The sequence below is a fragment of the Mytilus trossulus genome, chromosome 1 (genome assembly GCF_036588685.1).
Source record: "Mytilus trossulus isolate FHL-02 chromosome 1, PNRI_Mtr1.1.1.hap1, whole genome shotgun sequence".
Classification (NCBI taxonomy): domain Eukaryota; kingdom Metazoa; phylum Mollusca; class Bivalvia; order Mytilida; family Mytilidae; genus Mytilus; species Mytilus trossulus.
Genome location: NC_086373.1, coordinates 90261540 through 90280806, shown reverse-complemented (window position 1 = coordinate 90280806; position 19267 = coordinate 90261540). Strand labels below are relative to the sequence as shown.

The window sequence follows — 19267 nt, the reverse complement described above, 5'->3', positions numbered from 1 at the left end:
GTTTTTTCATGAGTTAAGGACAAAATATGATGAAAAAAATTGGGGGTCACCGACTTAGTTTTGTCACTATAGCAACCTCAGTTTTGTGTTTTTCCGAATATTAACATAATATTTCTTGTTATCTAAACTCTAAAAAAAACTTTATATCAAACATACAAGCATAATTCTTGTTTCACGTTAAAACGTAGATTTGTATCTATCAAATAAAGATTCAAGAGTTTTAGACTCGTATTGTTTTGATCTTTAAAAACATGATTTATTTCATTCCAGCCAAAAAAAAATGAAAAATGAAAAACGTTTACAGTATTAATAAAAATCTACCAGTGATTTCTTCATAAAAATTTCAAGAAGGAAAGTGCCATGTGTACTCTTCAAAATAAAGCAGAAAAAAGTGTATGTCACCGACCTTTAAGAAAAGTAATGAGCAATTTTCATGTTTTTTTCTCAGTCGTTTTGAAGAAAAGAGTTGTCTTTCTTCAAATCATCATCTGACGTCATAGTACAAACATTCCTTGCTGGCGCACTATTTGAAAAAAAATCGCAAATTGGACGTTTGAAACTCACATGCATAATTAACAACTTTATTATTCGGTAATACAATAGATTAAATGCATGTATCAGGATGTTGTTGCCGCACAATATATTAACCTTCAGAAACACCATCCGTCTGAATGGAAAATTGTTTGAAATAACCTTTCACGTCGCTTTTGTTAGGAAAGTCTGTTTTTGTTCTCTGTCCCTCATTAGCAAAATTATTGAAAATAAAAAAAGAAATAAAAGATGGCACTGGCTAACTTACAAAGTATTTGACTATATCAGACTAGATGTGTCTTTTTTGTCAGAAGTATGCCGTAACAAATTCATTCGTGACTGTTGACAGACGGACATACAAAAGCATGGACTTCTTTATACCATAATTTTTCCAGACTAAGACGAACATATAGAAGTTATTCCATCTAGTTTGTGAATTCATTATTTCAAATTTAACTTTAAGGAAATTAAAATTATAGGTATAATATGGACCATAATTTGGTATTCGGCCTTTGGTTTCTTTTTGTATCCTTTTTTATAAGTTCTAAAATTTTAACTTTTATTTTGTGGGTTGTGTTGGTGTTAGAATAGTATGAATGGAACAATTGAGTTTTTCGAGAAAAAATTAATACATTTTGATTCACCGTTTACGTGACAGGAAACCAAACAGGAAACCAATCTTTATTTTCTTTATTTTGCACAATATAATTCAAAAGGCATAAATAAACTAGTGTTACTTGCTTCATGTTAATATTTAAAATCTATTTTCAATGTTATATTAAAGTTTTTTTTAAACGTAACAGGAAACCATAAGAAACCGAAAGCATTTTTTTAGTTTTATTTTATTGCAAAATCTGCTTAAAATAATCTGAACAGTATACTTCTTAAAATCCATCTTAAATGTAACAGTATTATAAAACTCCTAAATATGTGCTTGTTTTGAAAACAATTTAATAGTACAATTCATTCAGAATTTTCCATATTTTCTTCATTGATACAGGATACCATAATCGTTGTATCTTGATGTTTTGGCCAAAAAAATATATTTATATTTGGTTTTGAAATTCCAGTTATATAAAATTTATTCCAAATCATTGGCAATGTAAAATTCTTTAAATCCAGTAAAGAAAAAACCTTTTAACTTGCAATTAAAATCTTTAAAATAGGCAACATGTGATTTTGTGACCTGTACACAATCTACATGGTTTCCACATTTTAACCTACTTTAGTGGGCTAAAATCAATAAAGTACTTCCGTTCAAGTCATGCCTGGTAAAAGTTTACTTTTCCTTTGACAAGTTTATTGCGTTTCTGAAAAGTGTTTGCAGAACATGAATAAAAAAAATTAATTAAAAATTGTGACAAAGTTACCAACTTCATGAACTTTGTACATTCCAAGTGTAACGGTATATTAACATGCATTTTTCATTTAATTATCTTTATTCACCTAAAATATCCAGTAATATTTACTGCTGAAGCAAAATCAATCCAACGAACATCGGCACCATGATAAGAGACGTAATTTCAATTGAATTTTCCAAGGACCCTTTACATCGTTATTGGGAAACATAGTGTGTTTAAACGTCGGTCAAATCTGAAATCGATTTTGTCAAGTCATTGGGCATTTACCTTCACACAAGATCGTATGTAACATTATGCACATAGGAAAAATAATAGACCCCCCGCAATCTCTTTGAAAATTGTATTTTCCTTTTTAGCTCACCTGGCCCGAAGGGCCAAGTGAGCTTTTCTCATCACTTGGCGTCCGTCGTCGTCCGTCGTCGTTAACTTTTACAAAAATCTTCTCCTCTGAAACTGCTGGGCCAAATTTATCCAAACTTGGCCATAATCATCATTGGGGTGTCTAGTTTTAAAATTGTGTCCGGTGACCCCGCCAACCAACCAAGATGGCCGCCACGGCTAAAAATAGAACATAGGGGTAAAATGCAGTTTTTGGCTTATAACTCAAAAACCAAAGCATTTAGAGCAAATCTGACATGGGGTAAAAATGTTCATCAGGTCAAGATCTAACTGCCCTGAAATTTTCAGATGAATCAGACAACCTGTTGTTGGGTTGCTGCCCCTGAATTGGTAATTTTAGGGAAAATTTGCTGTTTTTTGTTATTATCTTGAATATTATTATAGATAGAGATAAACTGTAAACAGCAATAATGTTCAGCAAAGTAAAATCTACAAATAAGTCAACATAATCAAAATCAGTTGACCACTTTAGGAGTTATTGTCCTTTATAGTCCATTTTTAACCATTTTTCGTAAATCTTGGTAATCTTTTACAAAAATCTTCTCCTCTGAAACTACCAGGCCAAATTTAAACAAACTTGGCCGCAATCATCATTGGGGTATCTAGTTTAAAAATTGTGTGGCGTGACCCGGCCAACAAACGAAGATGGCCGCCATGGCTAAAAATAGAACATAGGGGTAAAATGCAGTTTTTTGCTTATAACTCAAAAACCAAAGCATTTAGAGCAAATCTAACAGGGAGTAAAATTGTTAATCAGGTCAAGATCTATTTGCCATGAAATTTTCAGATGGATTGGACAAACTGCTGTTAGGTTGCTGCCCCTGAATTAGTCATTTTAAGGAAATTTTGCTGTTTTTTGTTATTATCTTGAATATTATTATAGATAGAGATAAACTGTAAAGGGAAACAATGTACAGCAAAGTAACACCTAAAAATAAGTCAACATGACCTAAATGGTCAATTGACCCCATAAGGAGTTATTGCCCTTTATAGTCAATTTTTAACAATTTTCATAAAATTTGTAAATTTTAACTAACATTTTCCACTGAAGCTCTTAGGCCAAGTTCAATATAGATAGAATGATTGTAAGCAGCAATAATGTTCAGTAAAGTAAGATATACAAACACATCACCATCACCAAAACACAATTTTGTCATGAATTCAAATGCGTCCTTTGTTTTATATTCACATAGACCAAGGTGAGCGACACAGGCTCTTTGGAGCCTCTAGTTTAAACAAGTCGAAACAAGCCTACAGATTATGTTTGCTAACATCCCATTGGAAACAAAAACAATGTTTAGAACTAGTATATCGTATGTCCGGCTGTAAGGGCGTGATCACATGTTAGTCACATGTTTCACGTATGACCGGAAATGATTAGAACTTAAGGACAAAAACAATTTTAATAAATAACTGGACTTCTGTTTCGTGTGAAATGTAACGCATAACGATAACGTAATTTTCTTACTTAATTATTACGAAGATCAAAACAAGAATGTAAATCATCTCTGATTTACCTGTTTGAACATCTCGCGAGAGTTCATATTTGCATATTGTTTTTAAGAATTCTATTACAACAAAGCAGATTACATCATCTAAAATTTGCGTTACGAAATCGGACACAAAAATCACGCCACTGTTCTTACATCTGCTACATAAATACTTATAGTTCTCGGCATTTTCTTCTGACTATTCTTATTGGTCGATGTTCTTTGTTATTTGAAAGCAAAAGTTACGAATTTGCCGGTGACGATTATCTATAAATCAGTCAGCGTTATGCTCTTCGGAAGCAAAAAGTAACGCGAGAAACGACACAAAAATACGGTTGTAGAATCTTTGAAATTTGTATATTTCAATTTTTTTTCTAGGGAAGAGTAGCATACACTTGTATGTTGATAAAAATAATGGCATCTTTAGATGTAGTTACAACTTTTCTTACAGTAATTCACAATTTTATCACTTTTCTATAGTTATAGGAAACGAGCCCAATAGCAAATTATGGTACATATATGAATTTTTTATTCTAAAACGTTATACATCTACCATAAAATACAATCCCTGTTATTACTACCTCACATGTTTTTAATAAACCAGACAGTAAATATAAAATACAAAAAGATTTTAATTCAAAAATTAATTTAGAAATAATTTTCTGGTTGAAAACTACATTTAGTAAGACTTCTCCAACAAGATAAAATATTATAAATCTAAATTGCTCATTTTGGAAATTAAAACATTTTAGACAAGGTTGTTGCCGAGATTGAAAATCGAAATTTGTTTTCAATCTTTCATAGTTGTACAGCTAAATGAAGGGGGATATTTTATCCCTAAAATTTTATGTTGGATATTATTCTTGGGGCAATTCTTTTTGTCATAAGTTAAATTTACAACAATTTAGTTTTAAACACCGAAAATTTTGATTTTAATTTTCTTTCGCTGAGTATTAATTTTATTAACATGTTTTGCCTTACAACTAATTTCCTAATGCATGTAGGGTTAAACTTTGGTTGGCTTCCAGGGGTCGAAATTGGCGGTAGTCCGGGACTAGTACAATTTGCGTCGGACCAGAAGATTTTGTCAGCTGGTGGTCCGGCGGACCAGTAGAAATGTGTCGATAAAATCACTGATTGCATCGCAAACTCCGTTTGTTTACAAATTATTTACCTGTGAAATCAATTGCACGATACTGGGGGTATTATAATTGATCAAGTTAATTAATATATATCGGGTGAGCGATATTCACAACAATACAAAATGTGGAATTTTTTTGGAAGGAGTTAAACCGCCGGACAAAAAAAATAGATAATTTAATCCTGTCTCTTCCTGCTCATTCTGCTGATGCAGAAAGGGGGTTTCTGAGATGAAACTTGTAAGAATGATTGGCGATCAAAATTGCGTCCAACTATTTTATCAGATCTTTATTCATTATGTTTCACACAAGATATAGCATTATTTGATCAAGTCCCGGCTATTGAAATGTGAAATATTTCTGGACAGCGCTCACGACGACCCAGTCATGCACCCTATGGTCATCTTGAGGATTGCGATGACGCGGAAGACAATGTTGATATTTTTTCTGTACTTGATCCTGATTTTGATAAAGAAAATCATTGAGATTACCAAAGCCTTTATCAAAATCAGAATAAAGACTATTCCTTTGTAACTGTCTAACTTATGTAAACGAAAGTTAAAGTCAAAATTAAACATCTGTCATTTATATTAGTGTTTGTCAAATTAATGTCATTTTTGCAGGACCAGTAGATTTGGAGCCGGACAAGTAGAGTTTTCAGTCCACTGGTCCGGCTGGCCAGTACACAAAAAAGCTTAAATTCGACCCCTGTTGGCTTCCTTGCTTTGTTTGTATATATATTTTTATTCAAGCTTTGTAATGAAGATTGACATCTTCATATATAGGTATGCAAACCTGTTTATATATATATGATATTTAAATTCAATTGGATGTTATCAAAATATAATTATACAAAATATACAAACAAAGCAAGCAAGCTGACCAAAGTGTTGATATACATACATTAGGAAATTAGCTGTTAGCTTCAGTAAAATCAGGCAAAATGTTTATCATTTCTCCTTATAAGACAATTTGAAATGAAACAATTGACAAACGACAGTGACCCTTCGTCCTAATTTTATTTTAACTATAAGATTTTGTCAAATAAGCAGTATAAATAAATTGTAACTTTATTGCAAGATCGGATTTTATTTTACGAGAATCATCCAGCCATCAGTTACATGCATACGTTGCCAGTAATTGTCAAAACTTCTAGGAATAATTGTTTATTGGTCTGACCTTCTGAATACTTAACTTGACATTAAAATTAGAAAGATCATATCATAAGGAACATGTGTACTAAGTTTTAAGTTGATAGGACTTCAACTTCATCAAAAACTACCTTGACTAAAAACTTTAATCTGAAGCGGGACAGATGGACGAACAAACGGACGCAAGGACACACATACTAAATGAGGCATACAAATAATTTTTGCCTATCTAACCTATACACAAATGTGACAATCAGCGCAAATGAAAGACTAAATCTATGCAAGTGAAAGAATAAAATAAATAGATGCAGATTGGCGAAAATATAAGACAAAATCTACGCATTTGAAAGAATAGAATAAATAGATGCAGATCGGGGAAAATATAAGACAAAAACTATGCATTTGAAAGAATGAAAAAAAAATGCAGATCGGCGCAAATGCAAAAAGTCGAGATTCAAATTAATATTTTATTTAGAACAAAGGTTAAATATAGTGGAGCATCTTTTGTGTCCATTTGAGCTAAATTTCCATAAGATATCAACTGACGCTTAATTCCTATTTTCTTTAAGGACATATTTTTAAAGGCGCACCATGTTGGAATCTGTGAAAACGCTAAATAAGACGTTATAATTTGACATTTTTATACGACCACAAAATTGAAAAATTTTCGTCGTATATTGCTATCACGTTGGCGTAGTCGTCTGTGTCATTGTCGTCGTCTTCGTCAGAATACCTTTAGTCTTCGCACTCTAACTTTTGTAAAAGTGAATAGAAATCTAAGAAATTTTTAACGCAATGGTTATGATCACTAAAGGAAGGTTGGTATTGATTTTGGGAGTTTCGATCCCAACATTTTAGGAATTAGGGGCCAAAAAAGGGCCCAAATAAGCATTTTCTTGGTTTTCGCACAATAACTTTAGTTTAAGTAAATAGAAATCTATGAAATTTTGACACAAGGTTAATGACCACAAAAGGAAGGTTGTGATTGATTTTTGGAGTTTTGGTTTCAACAGTTTAGGAATTAGGGGCCAAAAAAGGGCTCAAATAAGCATTATTCTTGGTTTTTGCACAATAACTTTTAGTTTAAGTAAACAGAAATCAATGAAATTTAAACACAACATGCATGACCACAAAAGGAAGGTTGGTATTGATTTTGGGAGTTAAGGTCCCAACAGTTTAGGAAAAAGGGGCTCAAATAAGCATTTTTCTTGGTTTTACACCATAACTTTAGTATAAGTAAATAGAAATCTTTGAAATTTAAACACAAGGTTTATGACCATAAAAGGAAGGTTGGTATTGATTTTGGGAGGTTTGGTCCCATCAGTTTAGGAATAAGGGGCCCAAAGGGTCCAAAATTAAACTTTGTTTGATTTCATCATAAATTGAATAATTGGGGTTCTTTGATATGCCAAATCTACCTGTGTAAGTAGATTCTTAATTTTTGGTCCTGTTTTCAAATTGGTCTACATTAAAGACCAAAGGGTTCAAAATTAAACTTAGTTTGAGTTTAACAAAAATTGAATTCTTGGGGTTCATTGATATGTATAAAGCATCCAAACATGTACTTATATTTTTGATAATTGGCCCAGTTTTCTAGTTGGTCCAAATCAGGATCCAAAATTATTATATTAAGTATTGTGCAATAGCAAGAAATTTTCAATTGCACAGTACTCAGCAATAACAAGAAATTTTCAATTGCACAGTATTGTGCAATAGCAAGAAGTTTCAAATGCACAGTATTGAGCAATAGCAAGTATATTCAATTGCACAGTATTGCACAATAGCAAGAAATATCTAATTGCACAATATTGTGCAATAACAAGACATTTCAATTGGAGTTATCTTTCTTTGTCCAGAATAGTAGTTGAATCAACTTAAATCATTGTTTTATACAATATACAATGTATATCCACTTTTACTACCAACTGATAAATTAAAACAATCTTTACCTTTCAGTAATAACAAGCACTTTTTTTACATTTTAATATTTTATGATGTATTTAAATGAGTAATTATTGTTGCATTTCCATTAGAAATTTGAATTGAGATCCGTTTTGGAATAAAGGAAAGGGGGATGTAAAAAAAAAATTGGGGGGGGGGGGTCAATTTTTTCTCATTTGAAATTTCATAAATAAAAAGAAAATTTCTTCAAACATTTTTTTGAGAGGATTAATATTCAACAGCATAGTGAATTGCTCAAAGGCAAAACAAAAATTTTAAGTTAATAAGACCACATTCATTCTGTGTCAGAAACCTATGCTGTGTCAACTATTTAATCACAATCCAAATTTAGAGCTGAATCCAGCTTGAATGTTGTGTTGCCCCAACAGTTCAGGGTTCAACTTCTGCGGTCGTATAAAGCTCTGGCCTGCGGAGCATCTGGTTTTTATTGCTAGAAACAACGTCATAGAGCTTTTATGTCACTACCAAGTTGTGTTAGCTGATGCGCTTAAACAATAGGCTGTTTGGTCTTTAAATTTACCTCAATATTTTATGAAACTTATACACGATGCTTTTTACCATCTTTGTTCATGATTATAGTTGAATCAACTACATGTACAATCAATGCTTTATACAATGTAATGTTTAATTTTGCCTTCTACTGATAAATTAAAGCAATTTCTACCCTCTATTTCTAAAAAAATTTAAAGTCTTCTTTGAAAATTGGAGTTATCTTTCTTTGTCCAGAATGGTAGTTGAATCAACTTCAACCAATGCTTTATACAATGCAATATTCAATTTTAATTCCTACTGATAAATTGAAACAATATACCATTTAGTGCTTACAAGCACTTTTATGACCGTTCTAGGGTTATGTCCCTTTACAAACGAAAAATTGCTGAATTTATTCGTTTCTGTTGTCTAATTGAGTTTGTTTCAACTAAATGTAATGAAATGTTTACATAATGCTTTTTATCACAAAATTCAGTACAAGTCCATTTTTGGAAGTGTCACTTTTGCAGTTCTTAGTGATGTCCCTTTATAGCTAACAGGGGCATTATCTTGAGACTCTTTATTTTTGAGAGACGATAACAACTAAAATAACATGTATGTTCATTTTTAAGAAGAATAATATTAGAATTATTCAATATACCTTACTGCTATTTGGACGCCATTCCAAAGAGGTCATGGAGATATGATATTATTCTTGTTAAAATAAGATTTTTTTCTCTCAAAAAAATCTAAAAAAAAACATTATTATTTAATTAAATTTTGTTGAAACTGTTTGTTTTGGTTTATTGGAGTAAAAAATCCCACCATTGTACAACTGGAAATAGGCCTAGGGTACCACAATATCTACGGCATCAAACAGTCTCAACATTATTTGATAAATAATTTATTTTAGCAATTTTAATGTTATTTTAACTACAGAAATACTAACAGATATAGTTAAATTAATTATAATCTCCTGTACCTTGTGCTGGACATGTCAGATGCATACGATCACAACATGTCTTTTTACCCTACGTGTTATACAATTATAGCCTTTGTATGAGGTCAATGCAAGGATATTTAACGACCTGAAAGTATATGCCAGACTGAGGACAAAGTGCACAAATATAAAATTGTTCATACATCAACAGTTACATGTAGAAATGATAAACATGAACATTATGGAATAATCACTTTTCCTTCAAAATGTTACCTTGAAAATCTGACTTTGACGATCTTCAAACTGCAATAACATGTTAACATACTAAATGTGCATGCAAAATTTGTTGCTGGATGTTAACTGAAGCAGTGATCAGTCATACAAAAATTTCTACAATAGAACAAATAAGAAAGTAAATCACTAACTTCATTAATCTCCTTAATTTTAGTTTGAAAAGCCAGGCAGAAGAGATGATTTTGATTATCCACAGATGGCAAAAGAAGCAGGTAAAAAATAAAACATATTTGAGGCAAAATTGAGCTGGGAAAAGATATTTTTTTATTGGATGAACCAATTTGGAATAGTAAGAGTATGTAACTCTACACGTCAATATTCTTCTTACATGTACTAGGATTAGGGGATATTTTTAGTTATAAGTAAAATAATAGATATTTTTTTCTTTTTTAGCTCATCTGATATAAAGGGCAAATTAAGGTTTTATCATTGAGTATTCTTAAACATTTTGTTAAAGGTATTTTCCTCCAACATTTTGTCCAAGTCTTGTTTTCTCATTCAAACCAGTGTTGACATGGAAAATCATTATGCTGTCTTAATTGCAGACTTTTTAAATGTTGTTAAAATGGGCCCTGTCAACTAGTTGGTGTTTTCTGGTGCCCTAATAGTTATCTCTCTATTTGACTGTTTGGTTTTGGCAATCTTGATTTATAATCTGACATAGGGTCATAGGGTTAGATTATAAGTCAAGATACCCAAAACCAATTTCCATAATTTGTATGTACAAAAAAATAAATGAAAAACAAATCTGATAATCAGCAATCAAAACAACTGAATTACAGGCTATGTACTTGATATCAGCTTCAGTAACTTATTTTCAATAATATCAGTAATAATAATCCTTAAAATCATTTATGATCATTTAGATTTAAATAACTCCAGTTGATATCAAGCAATACCTGTATCTCGTATTCCTTGCTTGTATCAAATAAACAGAAACTAGGGGAAAACAATAGCTTTTACATGCAGGGCCTCTTTTTGAAATTTTGAAGCAGTGTACACTTTTTATCATATTTTAATTCAAATTAATACTATTCAGAATTAGAGTACAATTGTTATGAGTTTATTTTAATATATCTTTTCAGCAACAAAAGCAATGCAAGATGCAGGAGTGAGCTTTGAACAGATAGAACAAGCATGTATTGGTTATGTTTATGGTAAGTCATATAATTGAACTGTGTGGAGTTTAAATGTATTACTGCTTTAGAAGTTGTGGTGATATTGTGATTACATAATTTAATTTTTTCAATTATTTCTAATTATTTATACCAAACAGCATAACTTCATATTTGGTTAGCAGCTTAACAGTGATGAGTTGAAATGTGATTAAATTTTTGGGATGTTTCAGACACCAAACTCCCTGTTAGTTGATACTTTCATTTTTATACGACCGCAAATTTTGAAAAAATTTTCGTCGTATATTGCTATCACGTTGGCGTCGTCGTCGTCCGAATACTTTTAGTTTTCGCTCTCTAACTTTAGTAAAAGTGAATAGAAATCTATGAAATTTTAACACAAGGTTTATGACCATAAAAGGAAGGCTGGTATTGATTTTGGGAGTTTTGGTCCCAATATTTTAGGAATTGGGGGCCAAAAAGGGCCCAAATAAGCATTTTCTTGGTTTTCACACTATAACTTTAGTTTAAGTTAATAGAAATCTATGAAATTTTGACACAAGGTTTATGACCACAAAAGAAAGGTTGGGATTGATTTTGGGAGTTTTGGTTTCAACAGTTTAGGAATTAGGGGCCAAAAAAGGGCCCAAATAAGCATTATTCTTGGTTTTCGCACAATAACTTTAGTTAAAGTAAATAGAAATCAATGAAATTTAAACACAATGTTTATGACCACAAAAGGAAGGTTGGTATTGATTTTGGGAGTTTCGGTCCCAACAGTTTAGGAATTAGGGGCCAAAAAGGGACCCAAATAAGCATTTTTCTTGGTTTCGCACCATAGCGTTAGTATAAGTAAATAGAAATCTATGAAATTTAAACACAAGGTTTATGACTATAAAAGGAAGGTTGGTAATGATTTTGGGAGTTTTGGTCCCAACAGTTAAGGAAAAAGGGGCCCAAAGGGTCCAAAATTAAACTTTGTTTGATTTCATCAAAATTGAATAATTGGGGTTCTTTAATATGCCGAATCTAACTGTGTATGTAGATTCTTAATTTTTGGTCCCGTTTTCAAATTGGTTTACATTAAGGTCCTAAGGGTCCAAAATTAAACTTAGTTTGATTTTAACAAAAATTGAAACCTTGGGGTTCTTTGATATGCTGAATCTAAAAATGTACTTAGATTTTTGATTATTGGCCCAGTTTTCAAGTTGGCCCAAATCGAGGTCCAAAATTAAACATTGTTTGATTTCATCAAAAATTGAATAATTGGGGTTCTTTGATATGCCAAATCTAACTGTGTATGTAGATTCTTAATTTTTGGTCCAGTTTAAAATTGGTCTAAATTAAAGTGCAAAGGGTCCAAAATTAAACTAAGTTTGATTTTAACAAAAATCAAATTCTTGGGCCTCTTTGATATGCTGAATCTAAACATGTACTTAGATTTTTGATTATGGGCCCAGTTTTCAAGTTGGTCCAAATCAGGATCTAAAATTATTATATTAAGTATTGTGCAATAGCAAGTCTTTTCAATTGCACAGTATTGTGCAATGGCAAGAAATATCTTATTTCACAATATTGTGAAATAGCAATTTTTTTTTTAATTAAGAGTTATCTTTCTTTGTCCAGTAAAGTAAGCAAGAAATATCTGCAAGAATTTTTTTTAATTGGAGTTATCTTTCTTTGTCCAGAATCAACTTAAATCTTCGTTATATACAATATACAATGTATATTCACTTTTTACTACCAACTGATAAATTTAAATAATCTTTACCATTCAGTGATAACAAGCAGTTTTTTTTACATCTTAATATTTTATGATGTATTTAAATGAGTAGTAATTGTTGCAAACTCCATTAGAATATCTTAATTGAAATTAGTTTTGGAATAAGGGAAAGGGGGATGTGATTATAAAATTGGGTTCAATTTTTCTCATTTGAAATTTCATAAATAAAAAGAAAATTTCTTCAAACATTTTTTTGAGAGGATTAATATTCAACAGCATAGTGAATTGCTCTAAGAGAAAACAAAAATTTTAAGTTCATTTGAATACATTCATTCTGTGTCAGAAACCTATGCTGTGTCAACTATTTAATCACAATCCAAATTTAGAGCGGACTCCAGCTTGAATGTTGTGTCCATACTTGCCCCAACTGTTCAGGGTTCAACCTCTGCGGTCGTATAAAGCTACGCCCTGCGGAGCATCTGGTTCAATGTGTTGAAGAAACTGAAATATTTTAACACATATCAATAGTACTACTGAACAGAATGACTTATATTTGGTCTACAGCTTGACTTGTACATATAATACTCTATTAGTCGGCATGAATACCAGATCTGTCAGACACCTCTTTCATGTTATCTAGTATTTTGAATTACAGGTTGGGATATGGTTAGCATGACATAACTGTGGGGACGATATCTTACAATATAACTCTGATAAAATACACAACAGCTTTGTAGTTTGACGTTTACTAGTTACTAAGAGAAGATAAGGAGACATCACCATGTGACGTCGATCTTAGATACAATGTGACTTCTGATACGTTGCCGGTCCCGCGGTCTTCTCGACAATAACATACAATTTATGTGTTGATTCCTTTGGTTGGTTAATGTAATATTCTCATTGTTAGAATAAAGGGAGGAGGATCCTAAAGTTAATCTTGTAAAATCTATGTTCTTATATAATAAATCTAATTTAAGGTGATTCTACTTGTGGACAGAGAGCTGTGTATGAACTAGGACTAACAGGAATTCCAGTATTCAATGTAAGTTCTGTCATTGATTTACACTTACTCCTCTAAGGGTTATTCCAGGGGACAAAAATATGGAACAATCGAACAAAACATTTCCATAAAGCCAATCCCCAATTATTTTTATTTTCTATTGTAACAGAATTGTATTTGCTAGCACCACTACAACCCATAGACAAATATATCAAGTGGAGATTAACCCTCTCATACTTTTTACCTGGAAAGTCTTAAATAGATAAATCATATCCATCTAATTGATTAAGTGTAAGTTTATTTATTTTATGTTTCAGTTTTGAACAAAACAATATACTCACCATTCATAGTGTTTCTCATTATCATGTATTAATATTGGAAGTCTAATTAATATCAGAGGTCTACTAAAATGCTAAAGAGTCTGTGTACAGCATTTATTGAAAAAATAACTAACAAACTGAAAGAATAACAGATATGTTGTGCTTTTAGGATTTTGGATGCTACTTACAGGTTGCATTAGTGTTCTGTTAGATTGATTTGAGCACCTCTATTGTAGCACTTTAAACAGGAATAGTATTTATAATGTTAAACCGACAATATATAACTTTTGTAGGTTAACAACAACTGTGCTACAGGCTCTACTGCTCTCATTATGGGAAAACAGTTTATTGAAGGAGGTAAGATTGGGTTTTTGTTATAAGATTATTTTCCCCACTATAGGTGAACAATGCCTGTGCCTCTGTATCAATCCTGTTATGACAACTAAACAGTACATACATAGAGGTATAAACATTCTGTAGATACTATTAAATACGGGAATTACAGATGTTTAAAGGAGGAAAATTACTAATTATGGAAGGAATATAGAGGTCAGATAAGGAAATAGATTAACTAAAATGAACTGACAAATAGTCATACACTTGATTGTATTGCTATCTACCTCCTGGGTGCACTATTCTGACTCTGAGTCAACCATTTTTTTGTTACTCCAATTTTCAAATGCTGGGTCCAGAAATAATTAATTTATAAAAATGTCTACATTACATTTGTGTCAATAACTAGTTATAAGGAAAAAAGAAATAAGAACTGTATTCCAATCAGTTACATGCCTAACTGCCTGTTGTTCATTAACTGTATTTCAGGAAAAAATCTTTTTAGATATACTATTTTTTCTTTTATATAGGTTTGGCAAATTGTGTTTTGGCATTGGGGTTTGAAAAGATGAGCAGAGGTTCTTTGAAAACTACTGTAAGTATATTGAATTTATCCAGTTTGTAGTGTGTGGTTGTATTAATATGAGGGGTCTGTTTAGCTGGAGAACTGTAGCTTTTATGGTTCTTATGAAATTTTTATAACTATCTCAAAGAGAGTAAGAGCATTGGTTTTGCAGGTAGGTTCTTTTTTTTTCTGCAAAAATGAACTTTTATGCTCAAATAATTCTAAAATAGATTATTCATTACATAATTATGAAAATGAAAACTATGAGTAATATTGCTTACACAGTGCACAGAAATTGAGCGGTATGAATTCAGAATCTTTGGTTACATGTCTTGCCAGATAAACTATGAAATAGTAAGCAACTCTATTTACACAATGCATTAAACAGAAACTAAACTTCCATATTATTTTAACAGTTGTTTTAGATCTGCACCTATTCATAAAATCTATGTTGTTTTATAATTTCTATAAATATGTATAGCTTTTTAACATGGTTAAAATAAACAAATGAATGAATAGCTGTGACAGGGGACAACCATCTTTCATAAGACTCAAATAAATTATATGAATAGAATAAAAAAAACATTTTTTTTAACAGTTCCAGGATCGTACAAATCCAATGGACAAGCATGTAATGGTTATTGCAAACACATTTGGTATAGAAAAGGCTCCCATGGCTGCTCAGATGTTTGGTAATGCTGGCAGGGAACATATGGAAAAATATGGTATGCATCTAATTTTACAGTTATTAAACAAATGTTCTAATGACTATTTTTAACCGGATTTTTCTGATAAAAATGTCTGTTATTGAATTGGGGATGCTCGGCGGGCGGCAATCAAATGTTGTCCGTGCATTAACTCAAGAACCGTTCAACCAAAGCTTTTAAAATTTGAATATGTTGTTACTGACAACTAAATGAAGGTCAAGTTCAATAATGGCCATTTTGACTTTTACCGTTCAGGAGTTATGGTTCTTGAAAGATTGAAAAATGGCGTTTCCAGTCGTGTCCATGCATTTACGCATGAACAGTTCTACCAAAGCTTCCCAAATTTTAATATGTTGTTACTGGTGACAAAATGGAGGTGAAGTTCAATTATGACGATTTTGACTTCTACCGTTCAGGAGTTATGGTTCTTGAAAGATTGAAAAATGGCGTTTCCAGTCGTGTCCGTGCATTTACGCATGAACTGTTCTACCAAAGCTTCCCAAATTTTAATATGTTGTTACTGGTGACAAAATGGAGGTCAAGTTTAATAATGACGATTTTGACTTTTTCCGTTCAGGAGTTATGGTTCTTGAAAGATTGAAAAATGGTGTTTCCTTCATGTCCGTGCATTTTCTCATGAACCATTCAACCAAAGCTTTTCAAATTTTAATATGTTGTTACTGATGACAAAATAGAGGTCAAGTTCAATAATGACGATTTTGACTGTTACCGTTCAGGAGTTATGGTTCTTGAAAGATCGTAAAATGGTGTTTCCATTCACGTTGTTGCATTTACTCACAAACCATTCAATCTAAGCTTTTCAAATTTTAATATGTTGATACTGATGACAAAATAGAGGTCAAATTTGATATTGACAATTTTAACTTTCACCAATCATCAGTAATGGTTCTTGTGATATTGCCAGGACACAAATAAATGCTAATAAATCTGGTTTGCTGTCGTTGTGACAGCCTCTTGTATTATATTGTACCTGTTAAACAGTAAAATTAAATGAAACATGATATTTTGATTGTTGGCATTAAATGGAGCAAATCGAAGTAAATAACAGGGAATTTGTGTAAAATAAAGTACAAAAGAGAAAGGGCACTTTCAAATTAAAAATATTCAAGTAATATCTGTCATGTTTGACTCTGTGTTGATTTCCATGTAAAATGTTTATAGTACCAATATCATAAAGTTTGCACCTCAAAAACAGTTATTTCAGTTTGTTTTTTAATCGATTTCTATGGATTCTCATTTATATTAGAAATCATGGAATTATACATTTAATCTAAACATCGGATAACCTGACAGTATAAAATTTAGGGGTCATGAGGTAGGGCACATAATAGATATTGACTGAAAAACTATTTAGATAAATGTACAGTTGAAGGTTGCACTTTGTAAATACAGCTGTCTCTCAAACCACGCCTCTTTTGGGGAGATTTAGAATATTCATAGAAAATTAATTTTGTTTACATACTGGTTCCCAGTTATGATATCTGTGTTTCATCTCATAGAGACAAAACTTGGGAATGTTACCAGTAAATATACATGTGCAATTTCTCTATATTGAAATCTGTGGTAACCTTTTATTCAAGGTATGGGTTACCCGGTAGTTAGGAAAATTGGTGTTAGTTTAAACTGTGAGAAGTTCAGGGCATATAAACGTTGAAAATATGCCACACAGCCCTATATGTTGACCTTTGAAAAAAATGTAGTGCATATGAACTTTCAGTTCTAGGATAAGATTGTATTCAAAACTTCATAGTAAAAGTGGTACAGTTTTAGCTCTGAAAGGGGTTCTTATGGGAAATTACATTGTCAATATTTACAGAAATGCACCAGAAAAGAGAAAAAATGAAGTACTGAAAGGAGAAGTTAGATCAAGAATGAATTCAACATAAGAGAATACACTTGAATTAAATATAAGAGAATTTCACCTGAAACACTTGGAACATAGAGAAAGAGAATGGCACATACAAATACTATAAGCTTATATTTATAGCTTAAAAGAAATGCAATAATACTTATTTCCACTCAAAGTATTACCAATGTTATTTCAACTGATTGGGCGGAGCTAGGTTTAAATTTGCATAAGGACAGTCTATTTGAAGATGTGTGTGATGAGGATGATTGCCGTTATAATTGTTACTGATTTCTAATCACCTATCAGTGTCATCAAAGGAATTTACAAAAGAATTACTGTACACTTCATTGATGAGTTTATCCTAATACACCTATCTATAGATGGACTGGTTTATTATGAGCGAACCAGTTAAACTCCGCCCAGTCAAGTGAAATAAATCGAGTAATACTATGCAATTTTAACAATTAAGACAAAACATTTGAGTTGCTGCATTGCTTTTGTTGATTGCTTTAAAAAAAAAAAAATCATGAATAATAACTAAATATTAAACTGAAATGTATATTCTGTTTAGTTTAAAGTAGTTTCTTTGTTAAGATGTAACAATGTATGACTTCAATTTATGATAGCTTTACTAATACATCAAAGAAAACATGAAGATAATACATATAATTATTTGTTTTTAAGAGTCAGGTTAGTGAGGCAGGTTTCAAGAAAATTGTTTTTTAATGTTTTCAGGTACTAAGCCAATTCATTTTGCCAAAATTGCTCATAAAAACCACAAGCATTCAACAAATAACCCGTAAGTTTAGTTATTATTAATTAAAAATAGGATATAATAGGACATGAATACAACAAACCTGTAATCCAAACCCACTGAAAAACTAAAATCACATTTCAACAAATAACAAAAATTTCTGTCATGATACAAAAAAAATGCTCACAAAAGCTGCATTATTAGCAAGATTCTAATAGGTTTTAGGATGATGATTGATCATGCCTTCTTATATTGTAATCGATTTATCTCCTACAAGATTTTGAACAGTGAAGTTTAACAAATATGACTTATACAATGGCAAACTGTTTTGTGTACAAATTGAAATTTTGAGAGAAAAGAAAATTGTCATATTTTTATTTTTACTTGGTAAATTAACATTTTCTAATATTTTTCTATGTCATGTATGTATTAAACAATAGATTTAAAATGCCTTCAGTAATAAACAAAACCCATAGTGTTCAACTTGTTTCATTACATTCTTCTTTTGGAAGATGAAAATATCTTTATATCACTGTTCCTTTTTTATTCCAGTTATTCACAGTTTCAAGATGAATACACCCTAGAACAAATTATGAATTCTCCCAAGATTCACGATCCACTTACTAAGCTCCAGTGTTGGTAGGTATTGAAATAGAAAGATGATGTCACACAGTGTTCTCCCCAGGCCGTTTTAGCGTCGCGGTACCGCGACGCTATATTTTTTCACCGTGATGCTATAATAATTCCCGCGACGCTATAATTATTTTGAAGATGCTATTTTACTTGTCCTCAATTTTGAACTTTCATCTATTATCGATTATGATCATAAAAATTATATCACCTTTAATTGTAATCCCTTTAAGTCGGACACTTAAGGCAATTAAATGATTAAATAGCTAGGTGTTAATTGCCCTCAGGGTGATAACTGTTTGGATGCGAATATCCCAAGCTGACATTTGTGACATGACTAATATCACGTGTCTGCAATCGCCAATTTCGACATGGAAAAATGCAATCACAAACAATTCGAAATCTACGTTTTGTATTACGAAATTTCAAAGATTGAAACGATTTTTTTTTTTTTAAAAGGTCGTTTATTCATGTTATTTGTGCAACTCTCCAAAAATTACTTTCTTGCTCTT

General features: G+C 31.5%; 1 protein-coding gene across 1 annotated transcript in view; it reads left to right on the top strand.

Annotated features, from left to right (window-relative positions):
- The window catches only part of LOC134690073 (sterol carrier protein 2-like), a 31451-nt gene that overhangs the window by 2561 nt on the left and 9623 nt on the right, over positions 1 to 19267 (top strand). Inside the window, exons 2-9 of the mRNA XM_063550050.1 lie at positions 9893 to 9950; positions 10824 to 10895; positions 13554 to 13618; positions 14190 to 14253; positions 14760 to 14824; positions 15393 to 15519; positions 18107 to 18170; positions 18678 to 18764. Of these exons, the coding sequence (XP_063406120.1) occupies positions 9893 to 9950; positions 10824 to 10895; positions 13554 to 13618; positions 14190 to 14253; positions 14760 to 14824; positions 15393 to 15519; positions 18107 to 18170; positions 18678 to 18764 (602 nt within the window). The remainder of the gene's footprint in view (positions 1 to 9892; positions 9951 to 10823; positions 10896 to 13553; positions 13619 to 14189; positions 14254 to 14759; positions 14825 to 15392; positions 15520 to 18106; positions 18171 to 18677; positions 18765 to 19267) is intronic.